Below are 23,712 nucleotides of genomic sequence, written 5' to 3' on the forward strand. Positions count from 1 at the left end.
TGGCACTGTGGCTCAAGTGGTAGAGCACTAGCCTTGAGTTGAAAAGCTGAGGGACAGCGCCCAGGCCCAGAGTTCAGGCCCCACAACCGGACCCCCCCCCAAAAAAAATCTGAGAGTTACAAAAAAAAAAATGAGCAATGACAGTAATGTTGTACTTTATCTGATTTTAAATTATACTCAGCCATAGTAACAAAATCAGCATGATACCAGCATAAAGCAGACATGCAAATCAATGGAATGGAAGACAACAATAAATTTACACAGCTACAACCATCTGATTCCAAAAAAAAGTATTGAAAAATACACTAGAGAAAAGTTTCTTTAAGAAATGGTGCTAAGAAAATGAATATCCACAGGTAGAAGACTGACACTAAACCCCTATCTTACAACTTGTATAAAAAAATTTCTAAAATGGGTAAGACCTTAATGTCAGACTTGAAACAAACTACTAGAAAAAAAATACAAACACTTCAATATATAGGCATAGGTAATAACTTTTTGAACTAGTAAGAATTGATAAGAGGTATTATATCAAATTACTCATTTCAGTACAGCAAAGGAAATAATAACTAGAGTGAAGAAAGTCTATGAATAGATGAAATCTTTGCAAGCCATTCATCTAATAGAGCATCAATATCCAGAGTATATAAAGAATTAAAAAGAATTATTTGACCAGGCATCAGTGGCTCATGTCTGTAATCCTAGGTATTCAGGAGGCTGAGATAAGGGGAAGCCAGCACCAGCAGGCAAATCTGCCAGATTCTTATCTCCAATTAACCACCAGAAAACTGGAAGTGGCACTATAGCTAAAGTGGTAGAATGCTAGCCTTCAGTGAAAAAAATTCAGGAACAGCATTTAAGCCCTGAGATCAGGCCCCACAACTGACAAAAAGAAAAAAAAAATAGAAAAAGAAAAAGAAAGAAAGAAGTACTCACCAGACAAACTGTCAATCAATCAATACATGAGCAAATGAACTGAACAGACAGTCTTCAAAAAAAAGATAGCCAATAATATATGAAAAAAAATGTCCAACATCTTTAACCATTTTTAACCACTAGGGAGATAGTTATGAAATTTTTGAGCATCTCTGATCCTGACCCAGAAGATATAGTATGTCTAAATTTTAGAAAAGGCAATTTTTTAATTATCCAAATTACTGTGAAACATTTAGAGAAAGTTCCAGAATTTAAGTATCAACATTGTTCTTTTAGACCATATTTCATAGAAGTTATCATATAAAGATAATGGTATATAAAATCTTTTTTGCACATGACCATGAAAAATGCAACATTATTCCTTGCTCCATAGGTAATGACTTATCCCACAGCCCATAACTATTATTCCTAAGAACTGTTACTTTTAAACAGGGAAAGACATTCAAACTTTAAATATCTGAAGTATAGGAATACCAGACTCTTCTAATGGATTTTATGAATAAATACTTAACAAATACTTGATGACACCAATTACCTTATGAATCATTGGGGGGGGGGGGAAGAGACAAAAACATGGCTTCTACCTATTAAAAAAAAAAAAAAAGGTGGCCTTTACTTACTACCTATTTTTGGAGATAAAGAGTCTGGCAACTTTCCTGCTGGGGCTGGCTTAAAATTGTGATCTTCAAATCTCAGCCTCCTGAGTAACCAATGAAAATAATGAGAATTCCAGGCAATATATCAGAAGGCCTAGAAAGACAAACTAGGTAGGTAACAATTTAAAAGACAATACATCTTGAAAGAGGAGAAGGCATAAAAGGGTAATTAATCCCTCAATCATGTATCCTAAGCAGATAAAGCTAAAGCATTGTTGAGGAAAATCATCTCATATGCCAGAGAGGAACATATTAGGGACTGACAAGATAGATTTTCCTGGCTAGTAGGTAAAAGAACACACACAGACACACAGACCAAGGGAGATGTAGCAAAATGCAAAAATGGACAGTTGAGGTTTTAGATGATGCTTAAAAGAAACTTAAAGGTTGTTTTGTGGGTTTGGGGGGTTGATTTTTTAAAAATCTTTCACTGTTGTCAAAAGCGGACCATATTATTTTTGAAGGGAGGACTTTAAGAAGATATTTGTGGCAATGAAGAGAGCCTAGAGCCAGAGGTAGCCACCAATCCAACCAGAGCATTGAGGGTACAATCGGTCAAGGGAAGACTTCGATATCCCTGCCAAACAATGCAGACAATCACATTCATGCATTCCAGGAACCACTCAGGAAAAGGGACTTACATAGAAAAGAGGCAAGAGTAAAGACATGAAAATGCATTTGCTCATATTTCCATGATGAAAAATGACAGGGTTGTGGCCTAAAGGTGGGTGTTGACAATACAGATGGAAAAAAGGAAGATGGACTTGCAGGAGACAAGGCAGAGACACGTAGTTGACATAAAGGATGGGAGAGAAGCCAAGCACAACACTCAAATTTTTGGTACTACAGTATGACAGAAGATGTCAGTACCCTCAAGACAAAGGTTGATAGGAAATTTCTTTTGCATTTTAGGCGAGTTAGATGTTTCTAGGATAATTGACTATCCTATGGCTGAATGATTACACTTCAGAAAGGCAGTTAGGCGCAGAGGGAGGTACCCTCGACACGTGGGTGGCCATCCATGTAAAGGAATCCAATACTGTGGAGTATCCAAATATTACAATACTCCAAGTTTTGGAAAAAAAATAAGATCCTAAGAGAGTAACTGGCAAGGATGAAAATCAGAAAACCAAGATGTAGCATTTTATTGTTTTTTTTTTACAAGGTGGTTCTATGTACTAATTAAATAGGAATATTTCAATTTATAAGCTTTTTACAAAATAGCACATAAGTTAACAAAGTATTCTGTCAGGATTATGAGACATTATTTCCCAAGTTAAGTAATACTATTTTTATATTTCCTTTTCTTTGTTTTTTTTTGGGGGGGGGGCCTGAACTCTGGGCCTGGGCACTGTCCCTCAGCTCTTCAGCTCAAGGCTAGCACTCTACCACTTGAGCCACAGCGCCACTTCCGGCTTTTTTTCTTATGTGGTGCTGAGGAATCGAACCCAGGGCCTCGAGCATGCAAGGCAAGTGCTCTACCACTGAGCCACCTTCCCAGCCCTACTATTTTTATATTTAACTTCATAGGTTTCCCTTTTATAGCCTGGTGGTGTTGATAAAAATTTTCTAGCTCTCTGTGTGGCCAATATGACAGTTGAAACCAGACTCTGTCTTCAGTGAAATACTGCATGAGTTTCAAAAATAGTTAATGGTAATTTGAATCTTTGTTCAAAGGTCACTTTAGCTTATTTTTTTAATTTTTAAAATTTTTTAAAATAATTTTTACTGAGATTAAGTGATTATGCAAATTTCACAAATTACACAGTATTGTGGGATAATAATACTTAAAGTCACATACAAAAAAAAGCCACATACATATTTTAACCTTCACAAAGCAAACTGTCATTATTATGGTCTATAAAGTTTGTGAATTCTATGAACTTTGACTTTAATCAGCTTATTAAGTTATTCATCATTATTTATAATTCTGATACTCAATATCAATTTGTGACTGATGACATACAAAACAGTTAGAATGTATGCAATTTTACAGCGTAAATGTGTTCTGATTTTATTCTACAATCAAAGTTAAAAAGAAATTGTTGATTTTAGAAAATGTGACTCAGAGGAACATAAACAAATATTAATCTATATCTTTGATACCAAAGAAGAGACCTACTCAACCATATAATGAGCACGGGCTCTTTAAAGTCTTTCTACTTGACTTGTAAATGCAGAATTAAAAATGTACTTTCCCCTCAGTAAATTAAAACACTAACATATTTTTCTTTAATGTTCATAGATACCATATTACATATTACCATGACAAATCAAGTCTTAATCAGCTTGTCTTTGCTATGGATTACATGTGAAATAATAAATAGTAAAATTGACTATTCAAAAAAATGAAAACAAAGAAATAAAACAAAAATGTCACTGTATATTAATTCTAAAGCCAAAAATAGAAATCATCAGAAAATTATTAAAAGGTATCTTACCAAAAAAGTTACCATCGTGAATTTAGTTTACTTTCTTTCCACATCTGAGGCAAGACAATGCCATTTGAACAGCTCGTTATATAAACACTAAGTAGATAGTAAAGGTATTCTTTGAGAGTTAGTTTTTAACTTCAACAATATTATTACTAACATATTCATAAAAATTATGCCTGAAAGTTTTAGATTGGGAATTGAGGAATGACCTCTGCCAAAGTTCACCAGGTCCCATCTGTATGGGAAAGCATGAATAGGCCACAGAGAGAGGCCCCAGAAGCAGCCTTCTCCTGACTACCTGCTGGTTCCAAAACACAGGCCAGACATCAGTTGTGCACACTGCCAAGATCAAACAGAGGCCAAAAGGCACTGTTTCTTTCATGGAGACTTAGAAATTAACTTCAACCAAAGTACAGTTTTACTAAAACATTTCTCTATTTTAACAAGAGCCCACCATCAACTTAGGGTGGGGGGGGTGGGGGGGTGGGGGGGAGAAGTATTCATATATGAACAATTAAGTAGTTGTCAAACAAGACAGCAAATTACTCTAACTTTGGCCCTCATGGAACAATTTTAAACCTATCATTCTTTAGAATTTGCTAGGTAAGTAAATTTCAAAAGAGTATCTCAGGAGGTAGGAAAAAAGATCCTCTTCCCTTCTTCTAGAAATTTAATTCATTCTGGATGGATTTCAGATTTTTAGAAAATTTGCAAAAAATAGTACCATTCTATATCCTTTACCTAGGTTCTCCAAATTGAGCATCTCACCACATTTATTGGCTTAATCATTACTTTCTCTCTGTATGCACAGAATATGAACATAATTTTCTTCTATAAACATTTAGAGGTAAATTATAGAAAATAAGAGTATGTTACCTCTAAATACTTCAGTGAATGTTTCTTAAAAGGTAAATCTCTCCTGTAATCACAATATGATTACCAAAATAAAAAAGTGTGATACTGACAACAGTATCATTATCTAATTTATTGACTTCAGTTAAATTTTGCCCAATTGTCCCATTGCTGACCTTTAGAGAAAAAAAAAAGAAAGAAAGAAAAAGAGAAAAACATCTTTTCCTGTTCCAGGATCTAATGCAGGATCACATGTCCCATACAGTTGTCACATATCTTTAGTTTGCTTTGATCTAAGGTAAGTCAATTGTTGCTTGACTTCTCTTTGTGTTTCTTGACCTTGACATTTTGAAGAGCAGAAACCATTTATTTTGTAGATGGTCTTCCAGATTGGTTATCTGATGTTTCCTCATGATTATATCCACACTACACTTTTCAGCAAGAAAACCACACACAAAATGTTCCCAGACCATCACACCAAGAGGCATGAATGCAGGCAAACTTATGCCATCACCAATGAAGTTAATCTTGTAGTAGGTTAGGTTTCTAGTGTATAGTAATTGCATGTAAATGCCATTGTAATTAGTAAGTCTGTTATGAAGGAATATTATGAAACCATAATAAGTTTCTCATACTTTCGTCATTTAATCTTAGCATTAACTCATGACTCTTAGTTAAACAATGCTTGTCAAATTTTGAGTTTTTTCCTAGATTTATTAGTTAAAAATCTGTAAGAGAGATCAGTGTCATTTCCCCCATTTATCCAACCCAACTTCTTTCATTTTTTCTTCTTCTTATTATTATGTGGTTGTACAAAAAGGTTCCAATTCCATAAGTCAGGTTATGAATACAGTGCTACTTGGACAATATCACCCCTTCCTTCATTCCCACCATTCCCCCTCCCACTCCTACCCTTGTTACATATTTTAACATAATGTACATTGAACATTTGAATGTTTGCTTGCCCTTCTTTTCTCCATTCCAGTGTCCCTGCCTTGGCCTACTCCTCGAAATATTTTTCCACTTCCTGAAATTTATTTTGATAAACAGTATTTCAGTTGTTCGGAGGAGTTATTTTTTGGATTCCTCCCCTTAAGTATACCCTTCTTTAGTCAGTTTGTGTGTAACTACACTGAGTATATGCTATGATGTATTTTAGATCTGGCTTCTACATATGAGAGCAAACAAGAACAGTTTGTCTCTCTGAGCTCAGCATACTTCACTTAACATGATTTGTTCTATGTCCATCTATCTCCCTACAAATGACATAACACTATTCTTCCTAGCAGATGAGAGTAAAATTCCATTATATATATGCACTGTATTTTCTTACTCTGCTTTACTGGTTTGTGGCATCTCAGCTGTTTCCATAACTTGGCATTGTAAGTAATGCAGCAATGAACATGAATTTGTAACTGTCTTCCATGTATTCTGATTTGTAATGCTCTGGGCAGACACCCAAGGTACGTGGTAGTTCTATGTTTAGTTTTTTGAGGAACCTCCAAAAACATTTCCAGAGTGGTTATACTAGTTTACATTCCCACCGCATTTGTTATTGTTCAAATAATCAGTACTGACAAATCTTACTGGAGATGGAATCTCAACATTGTTTTGATTTGCATTTCCTTTATGGCCAGGAATGTTGAGCATTTTCTCATTTGTGTAGCCCATTCTTACTTCTTCTGAAAAGTCTTTATTTAGCCCCTTTTCCTATATATTGATTGGGTTATTAACTTGGGGGGGTTGAGTTCCTGAATACTTTGGAATATTAGGCCCTTGTCAAATGTATGACTGGTAAAGATCTTCTCCAAGTCTGATAGATGTCTTTTTAGTTTAATAACCTTGTCCTTTGCTGTGCAGAAACTTTTTGGTTTCATGTAGTTCCACCTGTCAAGTCTCTCTCCTATTTGCTGTGTCCTGGACTCTCTTCAGAAAGTTCCTGCCTGTGCCAATAAACTCTGATGTTTTTCTCCTATTCCATCTTTCAGTAGTTTCAAAGTTTCAGGTCTGACATTAAGGTCTTTGATCCATTTTGAATTGATATTGGTGCAAGGTAACAGACAGACAGGGAACCCATTTTAGTCTAGTCTTATACATATGGATGTCCAGTTTTCCCAGTACCAATTAAAAGGATGTCTTTCTTGTACCATATATTTTTGGCTACCTTGTCAAACATCAGATGATTATAAACCTATGAGTTTATTTCTGGATCTTCTAGTCTATTCCATTGGTCTTCAGGCCTATTTTTATACCTGTCCCAAGTTGTTATTACAACTCTGTAATAAAGTTTGAGGTCTGGACCTATGACACCTTTAGCATTGCTTTTTTTTGCCTAAAATTACTTTGGCTATTCAGGTTTTTTTATGGCTTCATATGAATTTTGGGATTTTTTCCCTCTATCTTGGTGAAGTGAGCAAAGTGAATAAAGTTGAACTTTTAGCACACATTTGACAGTATGGTCATTTTCACGATAATAATTCTACCTCTCCATGAACATGGAAGGTCTTTCCATGCCCTGGTGTCTTTTATTTCCTCTAATTTTTGTAGTTTTCATTATATAGATGTTTGACTTTTGTTACATTTATTCCTAATTTTTTGAGGCTATTAAAAATGTTTTCCTGATTTCCCTCTCTGTGTGTAGTTGTGGATTAATTTTGTACTCTGATACACTGCCAAAGTTATTAATCGGCTCTAGAAGCTTGGCAGTGGAATTTATAGGTCCCATTTGTTATTGTTTATAGTTATCGGATCATGTCATCTGCACATAGGGATAGTTTTGACTTCTTTTTTCCTTATTTGAAACCCTTTCCAACACAATTTTTATGTCAGAACTCATGGACTCTTTTTTTAGTAAGTTTTTTATTGTGAAAATACTGTACAGAGGGGTTACAGTTACATGAGCAAGGTAATGAGTACATTTCTTATCAAGCATTGTTGCCTCCTCCTTTGTTTTTCCCCTACCATCCCTTCCCTCCCATCTCCTCAACTACACTCCCTTCCCCCTCCCACCCTCACCCAGCGCCAAAATTGTAAAGTTTGTTGTACACAGTGTCTTGTACATCTCATTGTTACAATGGGTCAACCTGTATCCCTATTTAAACATTTTTCCCTTCCCCTCCCCAAATTATACTGACCTCAAATACAGTGAAAACGAGGGTTATATCATGGGGGAGGGACATACAAAGCAACAAAAAAAAAAAAAAAAACACATGGTACCTTAAAAATATGTTAGAAACAATAGCAAGAAAGAAAAAAACCACTTGTGTCCCTATCTTGGGTTCATTTCACTTAACATCATCTTATCTGGTCATATGTACATAGCTTTTGACCTTTTCTGCTTGTCCCAGACATATACTAGTTACTGCAAATAAGTGAAACAATAGGACCTATGTTTCTTTGGGCCTGGCTTACTTCACTTAACATAATTTTTTCCAAGTGTTTCCATTTCCTAACAAATGGGGTGATGTCATATATATTATATATGTGTCATATTTTCTTGATCCATTCATCTACTGAGGGGCATCTAGGTGGGCTCCATAACTTATGCTGCAATAAACATAGTTGTGCTGGTAGCTTTAGTATGGTCTTGTTTGTGATCATTTGGGTAAATGCTCAAAAGTGGGATTGCTGGGTCATAGGGGAGCTCTATGTGGAGTCTTTTGAGGAACCTCCATACTACTTTCCAAAGTGGCTGAACCACCAACATACACACGAAGTATATACACACACATGTATTTATAGATCTATTTGTCCTCTCTGCTAAAACCCTTGAGTTCACCTCCGATCTCAATATAATACCACACACAAACAGAATCTATTCTATCCGGATACATTCCCACATCTGTTATCACCATTTCTGACAGGAAAAACTTGGTTCTTAATATTCACAGTAAATGTATTTATTTCCCCATCCCAGACTATACATAAACTGGTCCAGAACTACTACCCCCTCAACTATGAAAAACAAATCTAGAAACTAAAGTTTAATGTTTGTTTATACACATTTTCTCTTTAGCCTGAGGATATAACTTTTAAAAGTTATTTGGCTAGTTTTCTTCCCACCCACTTCCTTTCAGAGATTCAATTATTCATCTGGAATATAATCCATTAGCAGTTTCGATTCTGTTTTGAATTCTTTCTTCCAAAATGTTAATAGGTTCATTTGTCCAGAAATATTCACATATATCAAAAAGGAAAAAAATCATTAAAAATTGAAGAATTATAAGTTCTAGGCCAGACAGGGCTGCACAGCTACACAGTGAGACCTTGCTTCAGAAAATAAAAATAAAAATTATCTATCTATCTATCTATATATATATATATATATAAAATCAGAGCTTCCTCTTTATCTCATTTGCCTTATTTTCCAACTCCCAAACATTTCTAATACATTCCACACCCACCTCCTGTGAGTGTAGCATCTAATCAGTTCTGGCTTTGTGTACATGATTTCTTTTGTTGTTGTTGTTGTTGGTCATGGGCCCTGAACTCTGGGCCTGGGTGCTGTCCCTGAGCTCTTCAGCTCAAGGCTAGCACTCTACCACATGAGCTACAGCACCATTTCCAGCTTCTTCTGTTTATATGGTGCTAAGGAATGGAACCCAGAGTTTCATGCATGCAAGGCAAGCACTTTACCACTGAGCCACCTTCCCAGCCCTGTGTACATGATTTCTACAAATAAGCAGACACATATACTATCTTTCCTAGTTTACCGCCAGTATCTGTTCTCTCCTCTGTCCTTTAATAAAAGAATTGCTTTCCATTAGCTTGTAGCAGAAATGCCGCTTTGATATCAATTACATTTCACAGCTTCCTTTGCAGGTAGGTATGGGCATACAATTAAACATCATTATGGAAACAGAAATATAGATATCTCTTTTAGGTTATGACGTGAAAAGAGATGAGCATGAAGTCCTTGGCCACCTTCTTGATGGAATTTATAAGTACAAAATCAATCATTTGAGGCTCCAAAGTGAGACCACCTGCTGTGGATGAATGAGCCCCCCACCAGACTAGCCCTCGACAATGTTCTCACTATACTGCCACCCACGGATGGAAATAAACTTCATCTTTCTTCAGTCACTGTATATTTTTACAACTTCTTAGGCTAAAGCCTAAGTGTGAAGATCCTCAAAAGGAGAGATAATGATACCATCTAGGAAACAAAAACTACAGAGATTGATGGAAAAGGGGTATGTATCAAAGACAGTAGTATAAATCAGAATACAGAGGCCTTGTAGACTATTGTGAGGCCAGTGGGGAAAGATTTCAATATTTTCAGCTTGGAAGTGATTGTGATATTGTTATAAAATAAGATATAGTATATACACATGTGTATATGTGTGTATGTATGTATATATGTATATATGGATGGATAAAATATGTTCCAGGTTTCTGATGCTGACTCGTAATACCCTTGCATTTTCCTGAATGACAGGGGTGAGGGAGCATCATCTGTTCTTCATAATAAGCTCTATTCAACCATACTTGAGTTTATGCTAATGAGTGTCTCTAAGAGGAGTGGAGCAGGTGGTCAGGGACACCAACCATGTAATGAGTGAGGTAGAACTTGTAGCCACACCATCCACCCATCCCCACTTCTACCCAACTCACCTAGGAATAGAGACGGACTTAATTACTAGTGGCCAATGATTTAATCCCACCTATGTAACAAAGCCTCTATAACCCTACAGGGCAGAAATTGGAGAGTGTCTATGCTGGTGAACACCAGAGGTGCTGGTAAGGTAGTACTGCCCTAGATGGCACAGAAGCTCTATACTCCTCCATTTGGCTTTTCCCAGACTATCTCCTTTATAATAAACGAGTAACATTAAAATGCAGTTCTCTCAAGTTCTGTAGGCCACTGCTAATTAAGTATTATTTAAAATGCCTAGGACCAGAAGTGTTTCAAATTTGGAGTTTTCTCAGATTTTCAAATGCTTACATACACTCTACCATTTGGGCATCACACATTTGAAAATGTGAATTCCAAAACATTTTGAGAATCACATTCAATCTACCTTGTAAATTACACAGCCAGAGGAAAGGGTTAGGTGACTCCCAACCAGATTCTTCTCAAACTTCAGTGAAGTGAAGTAAGAAGAGGGGCAAGAGGATTAGAAGATATACAAAAGCTATTGCACTTTGTAACATGGATGGGATCAAACAACAGATAACTTTGTTAACTTTGAGGGACCTGGAGAGACTGCAATAATGACAGTCCATCAAATGATACTAATAGATTGTTGTTAAATTTGTCTTTGGACTGAGAAGGGTATTGTGGCTTTGTGGGAACATGCTGTTATTTTTAGGATACATTGTAAAGTATTAGAATGCTGTTATGATGTTTGCAAGTTTCTTTCAAATGAATCAGGAAAAAAAATAGAAAACAAAGAAGAAAATGAGAAAGAAAAGGAAAAGAAAAAGGCAAAGAAAGGGAAAGAGTCAGGAGTAGTAGCTCATACTTATCCACTCAGGTTGAGAGCAGACAGGATTATGATTTGATAAATTCCGCAAAAAGTTCATGAAAAACCTGAGTGTGCTGGCATGCATCTGTCACCCAGCTACAGCAGGAAGTATAAATAGGAAGATCATGTCTAGGATTTCTGAGGCAAAAATCGAGACTCTATTTTAGAACAACTAAAGTAAAAAGGGGTCAAGTTATAGAGGCATCGGCCTAGCAAGCACAAGACCCTGAGTTTAAACCCCAGTACTGCTCTCCAAAATCAAAGAAAGAAAGCCAAATAAAATAGGGGGAAATGAAGAAACAAAATATGACATAAAGTCTAATAACTGATTAATCAAAGTGAAGAGTACTAAAGTGTGTATTACACCATTCAACTGTTCCCTAGATTTTAAAAATATATAAGTCTAAAAAAGTATATCAAGAAAAACTACTCTTTTTTTTTTTTTGGTCGGTCGTGGGGCTTGAACTCTGGGCCTGGGCGCTGTCCCTCAGCTCTTCAGCTCAAAGCGAGCACTCTACCACTTGAGCTACAGCACCACCTCCGGTTTTCTGGTGGTTTCTTGGAGATAAGAGTCTCATGGTCTCTCCTACCCGGGCTGGCTTTGAACCGGGTTCCTCAGATCTCAGCCTCCTGAGTAGCTAGGATTACAGGCGTGAGCCTGTACTCAGTACCTTATGTATACAACTGTAACCCTTCTGTACATCACCTGTACAATAAAAGTTTTTTTTTAAAGTATCAATCTGAAATGTACACATACCTACCCTACTCTGTGTTCATCCAAACACAACACAATATTTTAGGATAGGAGAATAGTTTAGCTAAAATTAGAATACACTAAACATTGCTCTGGAAATTGTTCTTACTTTTTAAACTAATTTACTTTATTGTTATTACAGACGGGATGTACAGAGGGATTGCAATTACGTGAGTCAGGTAATGAGTACATTTCCCTTTGCACAGTGTTTTCTGTTCCCTCACTCTCTCACAGTCCCTCCCCCTTCCTTCTCCACCCATGAGTTGTAGAGTGCACATTCATCAGTGTCCATCGAGCGCCACTGCTGCACTTTTTCATCCTTTCCCCCTCAAGTTCTGTACCCTCTCCCCAGCCCTCCTGAAGATAGATACTTGAATATACTGTACATAAGGAAAAGAAGACAGAATCATCAAAAAATAAAAATATAAAAAATTAAAAGGAAAAAAAGAGAGGTATCTTTGTTTTCATATCTTGGAGCTAGGATTAGTAGCTATGGTTACAAGTATGGTGGACTGTTATCTGGCTAACAACATTTTTAAATATGTGACCTTAAGTATGTGGTTTTATAATTGTGCTGAGAAAAGGGGAAAAAATAGGAACTAGTGTTACTGGGATAACATGAATCAGTATAATAACAAGCCTTTTATATACTTAACTTCATTTAGTTCAAACTACTAATTTAGAAAGAAGAGATTGTTACACACTTTTCAATATAGAGTACGACACACACAGAAGTAAACTAATATGACTAAGTGTTTAAATGGCTTGGTGGCAGGGTGTGAAGCCAGGTCTGTCTGGCTTCCATCTACTATATGAGAAGTCAAAAGCAGAAACTGCAGACTAAGCCAAGAAAACAGAACAAAGTCTATATAATGAAGTATATTTTTACAAGTGATACTTACAAAGTTAGCAGATTAAGGGCACCCTTCTTGGTATTTAACTCACTTAAGAAAATAGCAACTAGAGAACTAGATATAAAGTACAGTAAATGAAAAAATAAATCAATAAGATTTTATATCAAAGAATATTCTGTAATATGAAAAATAGGGCTTTTCAGATGCTTACTGGGGCAAAGTGAGTCACTAAACTGTTCTCTGTAGTGACTGGTAGCTACTGTAAGTTGTACCAACTTTTCACTGCACAAAGACACTTGGTTAAGGGGGAAAGTAAAGACTGCATGTTCCATCGCTAAGCTGAGCATTCTGCCTGTTTCATACTACTTAACTACCCTCACGACCTGAAAGCAATGTCCACTTGAAGGAAAGGAAGCTGTGCAACCACACTCAGCACTTCAGCAACCCTTAGCCCCTTCCAGTCCCACTGTGATCTCAGTGTGACATGAGAAAGAAAGCAGAACTACAGACTACCCAATCTCTGCTACAGAGTATTCTTAGACTCTAACTATCCTTTCAAAATTCAAGGTGAACTTAAATTTTAAATTAAAATTTGATATTAAAGTTCACTAATCTGAAGTTGATGATGGTTTATGTTAGGCTAAATTAATCCTTTCATTACTAATGCAATTTTGCTCTCATTATTTGAATGTAAGGACTCCACACAATTCAATTAGCCTTACACATGCTAATGGCCTGTAGAATCATACTTTGTTAGGACTCAAAACTATCAGGTAAGTGCATGAGGAAAGAAAATTTTATTTCCTAGAAAATAGCCTACAGTTTCATCAGGAAAAGCAAAGATTTATTCTTCCTACTTCAAAATTAGTCAAATGTAGGTCACTATGCTCCATATCTTATTACATTTTCAAGTTTCTGACTTCAAAAATAAATGAACAAGAAACCAGAAGTGTGACTCAAGTGGTAGAGCACTGGCAGTGAGCGGAAAGCCAAATTAAAGCATGAGGCTCTAAAATCAAGTCTCAGTAATGGCCACACACCATGCGCGCGCGCGCACGTGCACACGCACAAACACACACACACACACACACACACACACACACACACACACACACACACAGAGAGAAAATTCATAGATAATAATACTAAAAAGAAAATGCTATCAAACCTAACTGGCCAATAGTTCTTAATTCTAAAGTCTCTCATTTTTCATACAATATATAACTACAAAGTAGTATATATTCATATAAGTATGTTATAAATTATACGTTGAATTAAGAAATTTAAAATATATAAGGTGTATACTTAGTATCTGAGTCTAACTAATTACAGATTTTATGACTTCTCTTTAAATAGAGTAAGAAACCCTTTTAAAAGAAAGAAACTCTTTCATGGAATTCTCTACTAAAACTTTAAGCTGTTTTCTAGAACTAGATATCATATACAATGATGAGACATCAAATACTTAGATTGTTACCTCGAATTACATAATTATCCAGTGCATCTTCCATTCTCTTTAATGCTTCTGTTCTATCAGAGCCATATGTAACTAGCTGAAAACAAATAAAAACCAGTCTTAGTAGCCATCTATATGTTCAATGATTCAATCTCATAAAAATTAAAATATTTCACAACAAGGTTCCTGACATATCTTTTAATATTTCACAGTGGTTTAGTTTAAATATGTCAATAAGATTTTTTGAGAAAAGACAATCAAGCCATCTGTGTTTTCATTTTCATTGTCATAATACAGTTACATGAAAAAAGAACTGAATAGAAATAGGCATAGAAAAAAATTTAAAGGGATATATAAGAAAATGTGTCAACTTGGAATTGAATGTATACATCTGAAATAGTGGTAGGATTAGACAGCCCTTTAAATTTTTTCTGTTTTTCTAGGGTTCTAAGTTTGAAATCCACAACAGCTAATACTTTTACAAATAAAAGTAGATAAACCTTTAAATATGAAAATGAAAGATAAAAACTAAAGTATCTTAATAATTACTCAGCTCCATATATATTAGAAAAGTAGGCCTATCTGTTTTATATGATCTAATATCTATTTATCTATAGCATATATAAGATAACAAACAAGCCTTTGACTTTCTGTGGTTGTTAGTTCATCTATAGATGTAATTACTTTTGTAAATTTTATAAGCTCTTCAGTATTAGGACAGTTTGAATTAGTAGAGCATTTTTTTGAATAGAAAAATAATTCCTCTAAAAACAGAATTATAGCTAGTTTAAAAGTTAACTTGATATTTTATATACTTTTTTCCTTTTTTTTTGTTTGTTTTGTTTTGTTTTTCATTGTGGGGCCTGAACTCTGGGCCTGGGCACTGTCCCTCAGCTCTTCAGCTCAAGACTAATGCTGTACCACTTGAGCCACTTCTGGCTTTTTCTGCTTATGTGGTGCTGAGGAATCGAACTCAGAGCTTCATGCATGTGAGGCAAGCACTCTACCACCTTCCCAGCCCTTATATATCTTTTAAATGTAATGCTTCTCTAAATAAAATACTTAAGATTCATTTTAACAATATTAGCTAAAAACATAAGTCAAAAAAAAAACCCACAAAAAATAGTTTGTTCCTACAACTACCTAAAACTACACTTTGAACCTGGGAGTGTAGTAGATCACTTGCCTAGCATGCATGAGGCCCTGGGTTTGATCCCCCATACTAAAACAAAACAAAATAAAACAAAATGGAAAACACCCTTGGGGAAAAGAATCTTGAGAAATAGAGCTTAATAAAGAAATCCTTTCTCAACAGAGCTTTAACATCACCTTTAAGAAAACACAGAATTTTCAAACAAAACACAATTCTAACTACTGCAGTTTTTCATATTTTATTAAGTCTTAAAATTGAAAGATTGAAAGTTTTAAGTAAATTTTTTTAATCCATAAAGTTAAAATTAGAAAATGTAAGTAGTCAAAAATCACATCTTCTGCTAATATATAAACCTCAATTGGGTTGTGGACATAGTTCAGTGGTAGACTGCTTATCTGGCATGCACTAAGTCCTGGGTTCCACCACTAGCTCCACAAAAAAGAAAATAACAAAAAAAAAAAAAAAAACTTAATTATGTCAAATTTCCTTAAGCAGTGATTTGCAAAGACTGAAAATACTCTAATAGTGACAAGCCAACTTCTTGATATTACCTGCTACTCACAGGTAAATCTCAGGAATGATATAATTAACTCCTTTTCATTGCAGAGAGCTTGATTAGTCCCACTGATTATGTAGTGTGTACATGTGTGTTGTGTGCATGTACATGCACACACATGTGAGCACATGCAGTGGTGGTGGTAGTTATATGACTTGATTTAGGAGAAGACAGCATTGCAAGAAAAAATAAGTTCCGCTTTCACTTTTACATCAGTACATAATACTTGTTTACTTATAGCACATGACTCAGATATAGGCTCAAGTGATCAAAAGAAGGCTAGAAGAAATTGTTAAGAAACAGGACTAACTTTTGAAATCATAGGATCATAATAAATGCTGATTTCACTTCCTGGTTGGATGCCACTGTCAACCCGGACCTGAGAAAAGAAAACACAAAGTAACTTCATATGGGCAGATTAATTTTAACCAGAAATTTAATTCCTATGGAGAAAATGGACAGCTTCTGGAAAACAAAAAACAGCTTAAAAGTACAGAGAACTAGGATGGTGTTGGATCTGTTTGTATGCACTGTAACATATACTTTTTGTTTTCCCACAAACCAAGGAAACTCAGAAACTCAAAGAAACAAGAAAAACTTCCTAGGTCCCCAGGCTGAAGGGCACCTGCAGCTCCTTCTGGTGTCTTCCAGCTGGAGCGTGGCACGGACCAGGCCCCTTCTTGTGGCTCTCTCCACTGGACCCTCCTGTGAGCACCAGGGCAGCCCCAGCCAGGCTTGTCCATTAGAGCCTTAGGAACCCGCCAGGCCTTTCATGTCTGCAACACTTTCGTTTCTGCCTCACCCTCTGGACTGAAAAACACTATTTTTTCTGTTAGCATTAGTCTCCTGAGGCTTTCATGTTTACACAGCTTTTCCCATAGCTTTGCTTTGTAAGGACATAGCTCCAATTATGGTTCTGATTTTGTGATTTTTTTCATATGGAAAAAATAGCCCAAGTTCAAAGTATCCTTTTGAAGAGTTTGATTGCTATTAACCAGCCAACAAGTTAGTTAGTATATCACCCATTCTTGTTTTGGTATCAGCAGTGAAGCACGAAGGTTAGCCATGTAAAACTTTTAAAATGAGCAGATGCTGAAGACGGAGCACTTATTAAATTATTTGGCCCAAGTTTTGGAATCTGAAGTATTTGAAAGCTAATCAAAATATGTAAGGCTGTCAGTCATATCCTAGGGATCTTGAGAATAGAGGAATTTAACTGAAGCTGCTAGAACAGCAGGACTTTGGTGCCCAACATTGTGAAGGGGTATGGAGAGAAGAGTGGAAGCGCGTGCAACTCATCACCTGTGGGAAGAAGCCTTCCTAATAAACAACAGCTCATCTGTCTGCAGCAAGGCAGAAAAAGGTCAACACAGCGGCTGTTAGGCCTTTAATATTTTAATTTAGGCAATTATCAAGGGACCACATGTAGAACCTCTTGTCTAGGACATCCACGAGAGGGTGTGCTGATGGCTTTATTACATAGTGACATCAAAAGATAAGGCATAGTAGCTTCATCCTCTTTTAAAAAAAAATCACACCACTATTAATCTCTCTGTAAGGGTTTAAAAGACAACATTATAACACATCCAGAGGGTTTTTATTTCCGTGATTGCATACTCAAACAAAACTACAGATATTTCTATTCACATTCATATATAAAAGTGTTAATTTTAAATGAATACCACTCAGCTTTCATAAAAATATACTTGGCCTTCTTATTTCCTAAAAACATATTTCATAACAAAAACTAAATTCTATGAAGTCAATGTTGACTAAATCTAGAAAAAAATTAATAGGGCAGCTTGGAAAGAAAGCAATAAAATTACAATGTATCTTCTCTCAATATTTAAATAGTTCCAAAATGGCCACTGGCCATTCTGGTCACATAATAGAAAAAATACTGTGCACTTTATTTTTTTATTTTTTTTATTTTAGTATCAAAATGTTAAATAACTCATCCAACTACAGCATAATCTTTAAAATCATAGCATGCTTGCTAAAGATGTATTCAAAACTGAAACCTGTACAAATTCTAAAACTTTTCACTTTAAACATATCCCATTCATTTGCTTTATAAACTGTTAAAAAAAAATTCGTGAGAAACTTCGAAGTTCAACCCACTGGTAAAATAACATAGACAATAAGGAATATGTCATATTCTTCTGTAGTTCCTTACTTAAATTTTGTAATTATCTTGAACAAAATCACCTAAAAGCCATTGCTACTTACCAAAATTATGAACACAGGAAGTAAGGCATTTTAATTTGAAAACCATACCAGATAAAATTGAAATTTATCATATATAATCAACAAATGCAAGTAAATCAACATATCTAATTTAAACTTGTAACAAAGCTTGAAAATCCCAATTTATATTTTACTGTTTATGTAGGTTTTTCCAAATAATAATCAGCTATTTTTTAATTTCTAGAAACCAATTGAAAGTCAAATCAAGTGTTCATTCCTTAATGGAAACAAAGCTATATAATTTGGCATTAGTCACTTTAAGAATAATGTTAAATGAAATTGGAATCAAAGCTCTAAGAAAAACAAAATTGTGGTCTGAAAATAAATTTACAAAGTATGATGCCCAAAGATATAAAGAAAAATCTTCATCTTTGTCATATAGATAAATCTCAAGCTTAAAGATGCATATGTGAAAGGCACAAGCCATAAATAAGTTAACTCTCACATATGAGCTTCTTGTGACCAAAAAAGGTAAGAGCTAGAAGAAATGTTTTCCCAAGTTAAACAGACTAGTCTAGTTTGTAAAGCAATAAGGGAAAACAAATGAGCTTCTATGTGCTTCTCAAACCACTATTCAGAAATCTCCAGCATAATTAAATTTTTTTCTTCAGTAGCACAGTGGACCTTGGAAATTATCAGACGTCTCCCACCCTTCATTCGCAATTCACCTCTCCCCCTAAGCACAACTCCCAGCCCGCCACGTCTACCTGACAAGTGACAGCCCAATCTGATTAAATGCTTCCAAGGGAGGGGACTCGTGGGCCTCCATGACAGGCCAAAAGTGATCACCATGGAGATACATAATTACAGCTGTCAACGCATCTACTGTCCTGCTGACATCAATTTGATTGCTCCCAGCAATAATGATAGACAAAGCTTAGTGCGCACTCTCCTGCCCCCAATCACTTTATCTATTCCTTGGTCCATTTAGCTGACATGCAACGTTCACACAAGCAAATAACAGCAGTAAGCAGAACATTTAAGGCATTTTAATTGTTTTTTCTTTCTATGGATGGCTCACAACTGCAAATGTTATTACATAAAACTCCTGCTGCAGCATTAATTGAAGAAAGATTTGGTGGGACAAAGACTGTAGGGGGTATAGTTTGTCCATTATCACTTGTACTTTCAACAGGTCTCACGTTTGAAAATTGCAAATTGCAAAAACTTGCGAGGGCAAAATGTTTGACATTCTGTTAGCTATTACAACATGGTGAAAACTTCTAACAACTGGAGTAATCATTATGAATTCTTATTTAATACTTTTTTGTTTGATTAAAAAAGTGTTTAGATATGTCCCTATGATACTTGTTTTCTCATCTGCTATTTAATGTCACATAATGCCTGTTAAATCTTTACAATTTTTTTTCCTGCCTCAGGCTTTGAACACAGCATGGAGTCTCCAAGCCTAGAAAGGGTCAGATCCCTTTAGAAAGCACATGGACAAAAACAATTTAAAAAGTGAAATAAATCACATATCCAATAACATCTCCAAATTTAGAATTCTTCCTGTAATCTTTCACCATCTTCTTACCAGTAATCAAACTGAATAATCATAGTCACAGATGGTACAGTCTTGTCATCTTCTAGCTAGTATAATGTCATATTCATATGCACTTATTAACTTGATAAAGAGAAAAAATATGTTCATGTTCTTTTACACAAACCACTTTAAAAGAATTGTTAGTAAACATAAAACAACTATGGAAAAAGATAGTTATCGCTTTTTCTTAACTGACATAAATAATATGTATATCTTCACATCAATGACAAAGAATGAGCCACAGTTTGTTTTCTTTAATCCAGTTCAATTAATGCGATCATTTTGTGTTCAAATTTGACATCTCACTGTACTAGGGGAGTTGTATTAATTTAGATTTAAATTCATTTCCATTCTTAAGATTCCATAATCTTTTCATTATACTTTTCAAAAGAATGGAGACTACTATAAACTATCACTTATATCTTATCTCTGACTTGATTGATCATAAAGCTCAAAACAAATTTAACACAAAAACTGATTGCCCATAAATTTCACTTATCTTTCAATTTACACCCTTTGGTGTTGACATGCTTTAACATAAAAGTATGGCATAAATCAAGATTTTTACTTCAGTTAGTATTACAACTTAATGACTTACACCAGGTAGATGTATTGGTTCTTCATACTGAGACAATCTCCCAATAGATGGTAAACCAAAAGACTTGTAGGGGTCCTGAAAGTTCAAAGGAAAGGAAGTACAGTCTTTGAAGAAGCACTTATAGCTCTATTTTTAACATACAGCATTCATGAAATCACAAGATTTCAGAATATTACATAGTCTTATCCTTAGACAACTTAGAAGCATGCTTAAAAACCAAATAGAATTGCAAGCAGTATTTAGCCTAACCTCGATCATACTTTATTGAAATTGGTCAAATGCCAACTTTTTAGAAAATTTAGAATGCCTTGGGCAAAAATAAAATAACCTAGGCTTTACATCAAAACATACTCAGGTTCAAAGCAACAAATGTGGTGCACTAAAGATATTTGTTTTTCTTACTTCTCAAAACAGCTCACATATGTTCAAACTTGAGAATCTGTGTTCTTCAAATAACCTGAAAAAAAATCTGCACATGCTTCTAGATATGTATTCTATTTGTAAATAACAGAGGACATGAGAATAAATAATAAGTTCAGTGTCTTATGAAAGACACACAACTTAACATTAAGAGCAAGAGTAGTAACAACCATGACAAAATATGCTTCAAGCTACTTGCAAAAGATCTCAAAGCAATTTTGGTACTCTTACACACAGATAGTGCTTTTTTTTTTTTTTTAGATTACCAAAATGTTGATGTCAAAAAAAAATTAAAAGAAGATACAAATTACTTTGTATTCTTGTTTTAATCATTTGAAAAAGCCATTTTCAGATGCTGAGTGCTTTGTCATTTGACTTGTGTAAGTTGTAAAAGTATTGAAGTAATACTTGATAAGTAAGACCCATAATTAAAATTATAAATTAAGAATACAACTTTTGCCAACAGTTCTACAATTTACATTTCAATAGTTACTTCCAACTAATCATAAAGGACAAACTTAGAAAACAAACTGTTAGAAAAAAAAATTGGCATCAAATCAACAACTCATATATGCCCAGGGTAAGCTCTTAAGAGAAAAAAGCCCACAGAAATAAATGACAGTACTTCCTTGTTAACACGGTTTGAAAATGAACATGAAGTGAAGAAAACAAACACTAAGGTCAATTCAAGGTCAAAAATATTTAACTAATACGTTGTTCCCTTTTAACATTTTGGAAGCTGCTTCACCAGCCAAAAATAATCGAACTCAATTCTTTAAAAATAATTTGAACAAAGTAAAACTTATGTAATTTTCCTCTAGTTTAATTACAAGTCACCAAACCTAACTTTACTTGTTTTTAGCTATTTACTCTCCTGACTTTGGACACAACCCTCCTCCTCCTAACACCCCACACTTTACCTCAGCATAAACCCGACATTCAATTGCCCAGCCGTTGATGGGAATATCAGCTTGTTTGTGCCTGAGAGGGTAACCCTTAGCAACACGGATCATTTCTTGGACTATGTCCAGGCCAGTAATGCATTCTGTGACAGGATGCTCAACCTGCAAGGCCAAGATCTGCCAGTCAGTAAGTAAAGAAGAAGGTAAATGAAATACACATAAATAAGAAAAATGCAGACGTTTCTAGGCAAAAGGAGGTTAGGTGTATTTTAATTAGGAATATTTGACTAAAAACAGGAAAACAAAAAATAAATACAACATGGTACACAAATGATGGTAAGAAAAATTAATGCCTAAAAAGCATTTTTTGTTATCTGTTCCTTTCCCCCATTTTAATTTACTTGTGATCCAACAAAGCTTAATAATATTACTTTGAAACTAAGTCTCAACTGAAACACTTACTTCTTAATGTAGCTGCTAATCAACCTATTCTGCTACACTTCACATGGCATCTACAAGGGCAGCCTCTGATTTTCCAAAGCACTACTCTACACTGAATCTCACCCACTTGCATGCTTTCACTAACCTGTCCTGACAAGCAGCCAGATTAGCGTAATCTTGCATCAATGCAGCATAGCAGAAAGCAGCAGATGGAGCCTTCAGGTTGCTTTCCCTCCAGACTGACTTGAGCAGTGCTTAGCATGCACAATAGCAAAACAGAGCTAGGGAAATCACTCTGCTCTCTCAGCAAATTGCTGATAACTATTTGGCTGATGTTGTAAAGGAAGTACCTGGCCTTCCATGCTAACACAAGGGACACACATGTGCAAACTACTCACTGACATACAGGCACACCAACAGGGATATATGTCCTTATAACCCGACTAATCACTTACGAATTCTTAAACCTGAGTGAAAATAAAGCCATGTATATAGCGTTGAAAAAGAACAAGTGATCTGCCTTTCATCTAAACTTTGAACAAATTAAAAAAAAAACTCTGGAATATCTAGTATGTTGATAATAATTTCTTCCTTTTAAAAAGTAAATACGTTTCAAGATGTATGGCACAGTAGGTTTTTTTTTTCATGAGATGTCACATTTCATACATGGACACAGGAAAAGGTCAGCGAACAAACAAATTATCTTCCCATCTTCAATCACACTAATTGAAGGACAGGACTTGGTCATTATAATCATCTTGAAGCTTATCATAAGCAGACAATGCCGTAGTGTCTAAAAACAATCCTGGTAAAAATAAACAGATGGCATCCATAATTAGCTTTGTGTGTGTTATGAGTTTGTTTACAGTTTCAACAACATTTTAAGACATTTTGACATAATTTTAATGACAAATCATTGCTAAAATAAGCATCTACACTTTGCAAAATAAATGGACACTAAATAAAAGGATCTTACTAGATATAAATATATTTTTAAGTAACAGGATCTTGTGAGAAAGAAAAATTATATGGTAAGTATAATAAGAAACAAACACAAAGCTCCTCTATTTTTCTAGAAATAGGTTTCATGTGAAAAGCCATCTGAAAACTCTTAACTTTGCAACAAGTAAGCCTACTGTGTGCTCAGTGCCTTATAATAATACTCTATATACATCCATGCTGGAGGGAAAAAAATTAAGAATTAAGTTAATGATTTCCTCTGTCTATGACCAGGTGTCCAGAAAAGTACTATAGAGGAGGAAAGTAAATACATCATGAATGAATCAATGAATCAATAGGCAGCAAGTCAAACACACCTATAGTAAGTAGTTGAGGGAGCTGGAATTTCTATCAGTTTGGAGATGTTGTTTCCTTCCTGGCTTTCCTCATAAGAAAATGTGTATGAAAAACAATCAAGGAAATAAAATGGGTAGTATAATTGT

At 35.1% G+C, this 23,712-nt stretch overlaps 1 protein-coding gene across 1 annotated transcript in view; it reads right to left on the reverse strand.

The window, feature by feature from the left end:
• The window catches only part of Pcca (propionyl CoA carboxylase, alpha polypeptide), a 301,142-nt gene that overhangs the window by 123,889 nt on the left and 153,541 nt on the right, over positions 1-23,712 (reverse strand). The window contains 4 exon segments of the mRNA XM_013023003.1: positions 14,426-14,507; positions 16,430-16,498; positions 20,508-20,582; positions 21,848-21,991. Coding sequence (XP_012878457.1) covers positions 14,426-14,507; positions 16,430-16,498; positions 20,508-20,582; positions 21,848-21,991 — 370 coding nt within the window.

The sequence above is a fragment of the Dipodomys ordii genome, unplaced genomic scaffold (genome assembly GCF_000151885.1).
Source record: "Dipodomys ordii isolate 6190 unplaced genomic scaffold, Dord_2.0 Scaffold65, whole genome shotgun sequence".
In the NCBI taxonomy this organism is placed as follows: Eukaryota; Metazoa; Chordata; class Mammalia; order Rodentia; family Heteromyidae; genus Dipodomys; species Dipodomys ordii.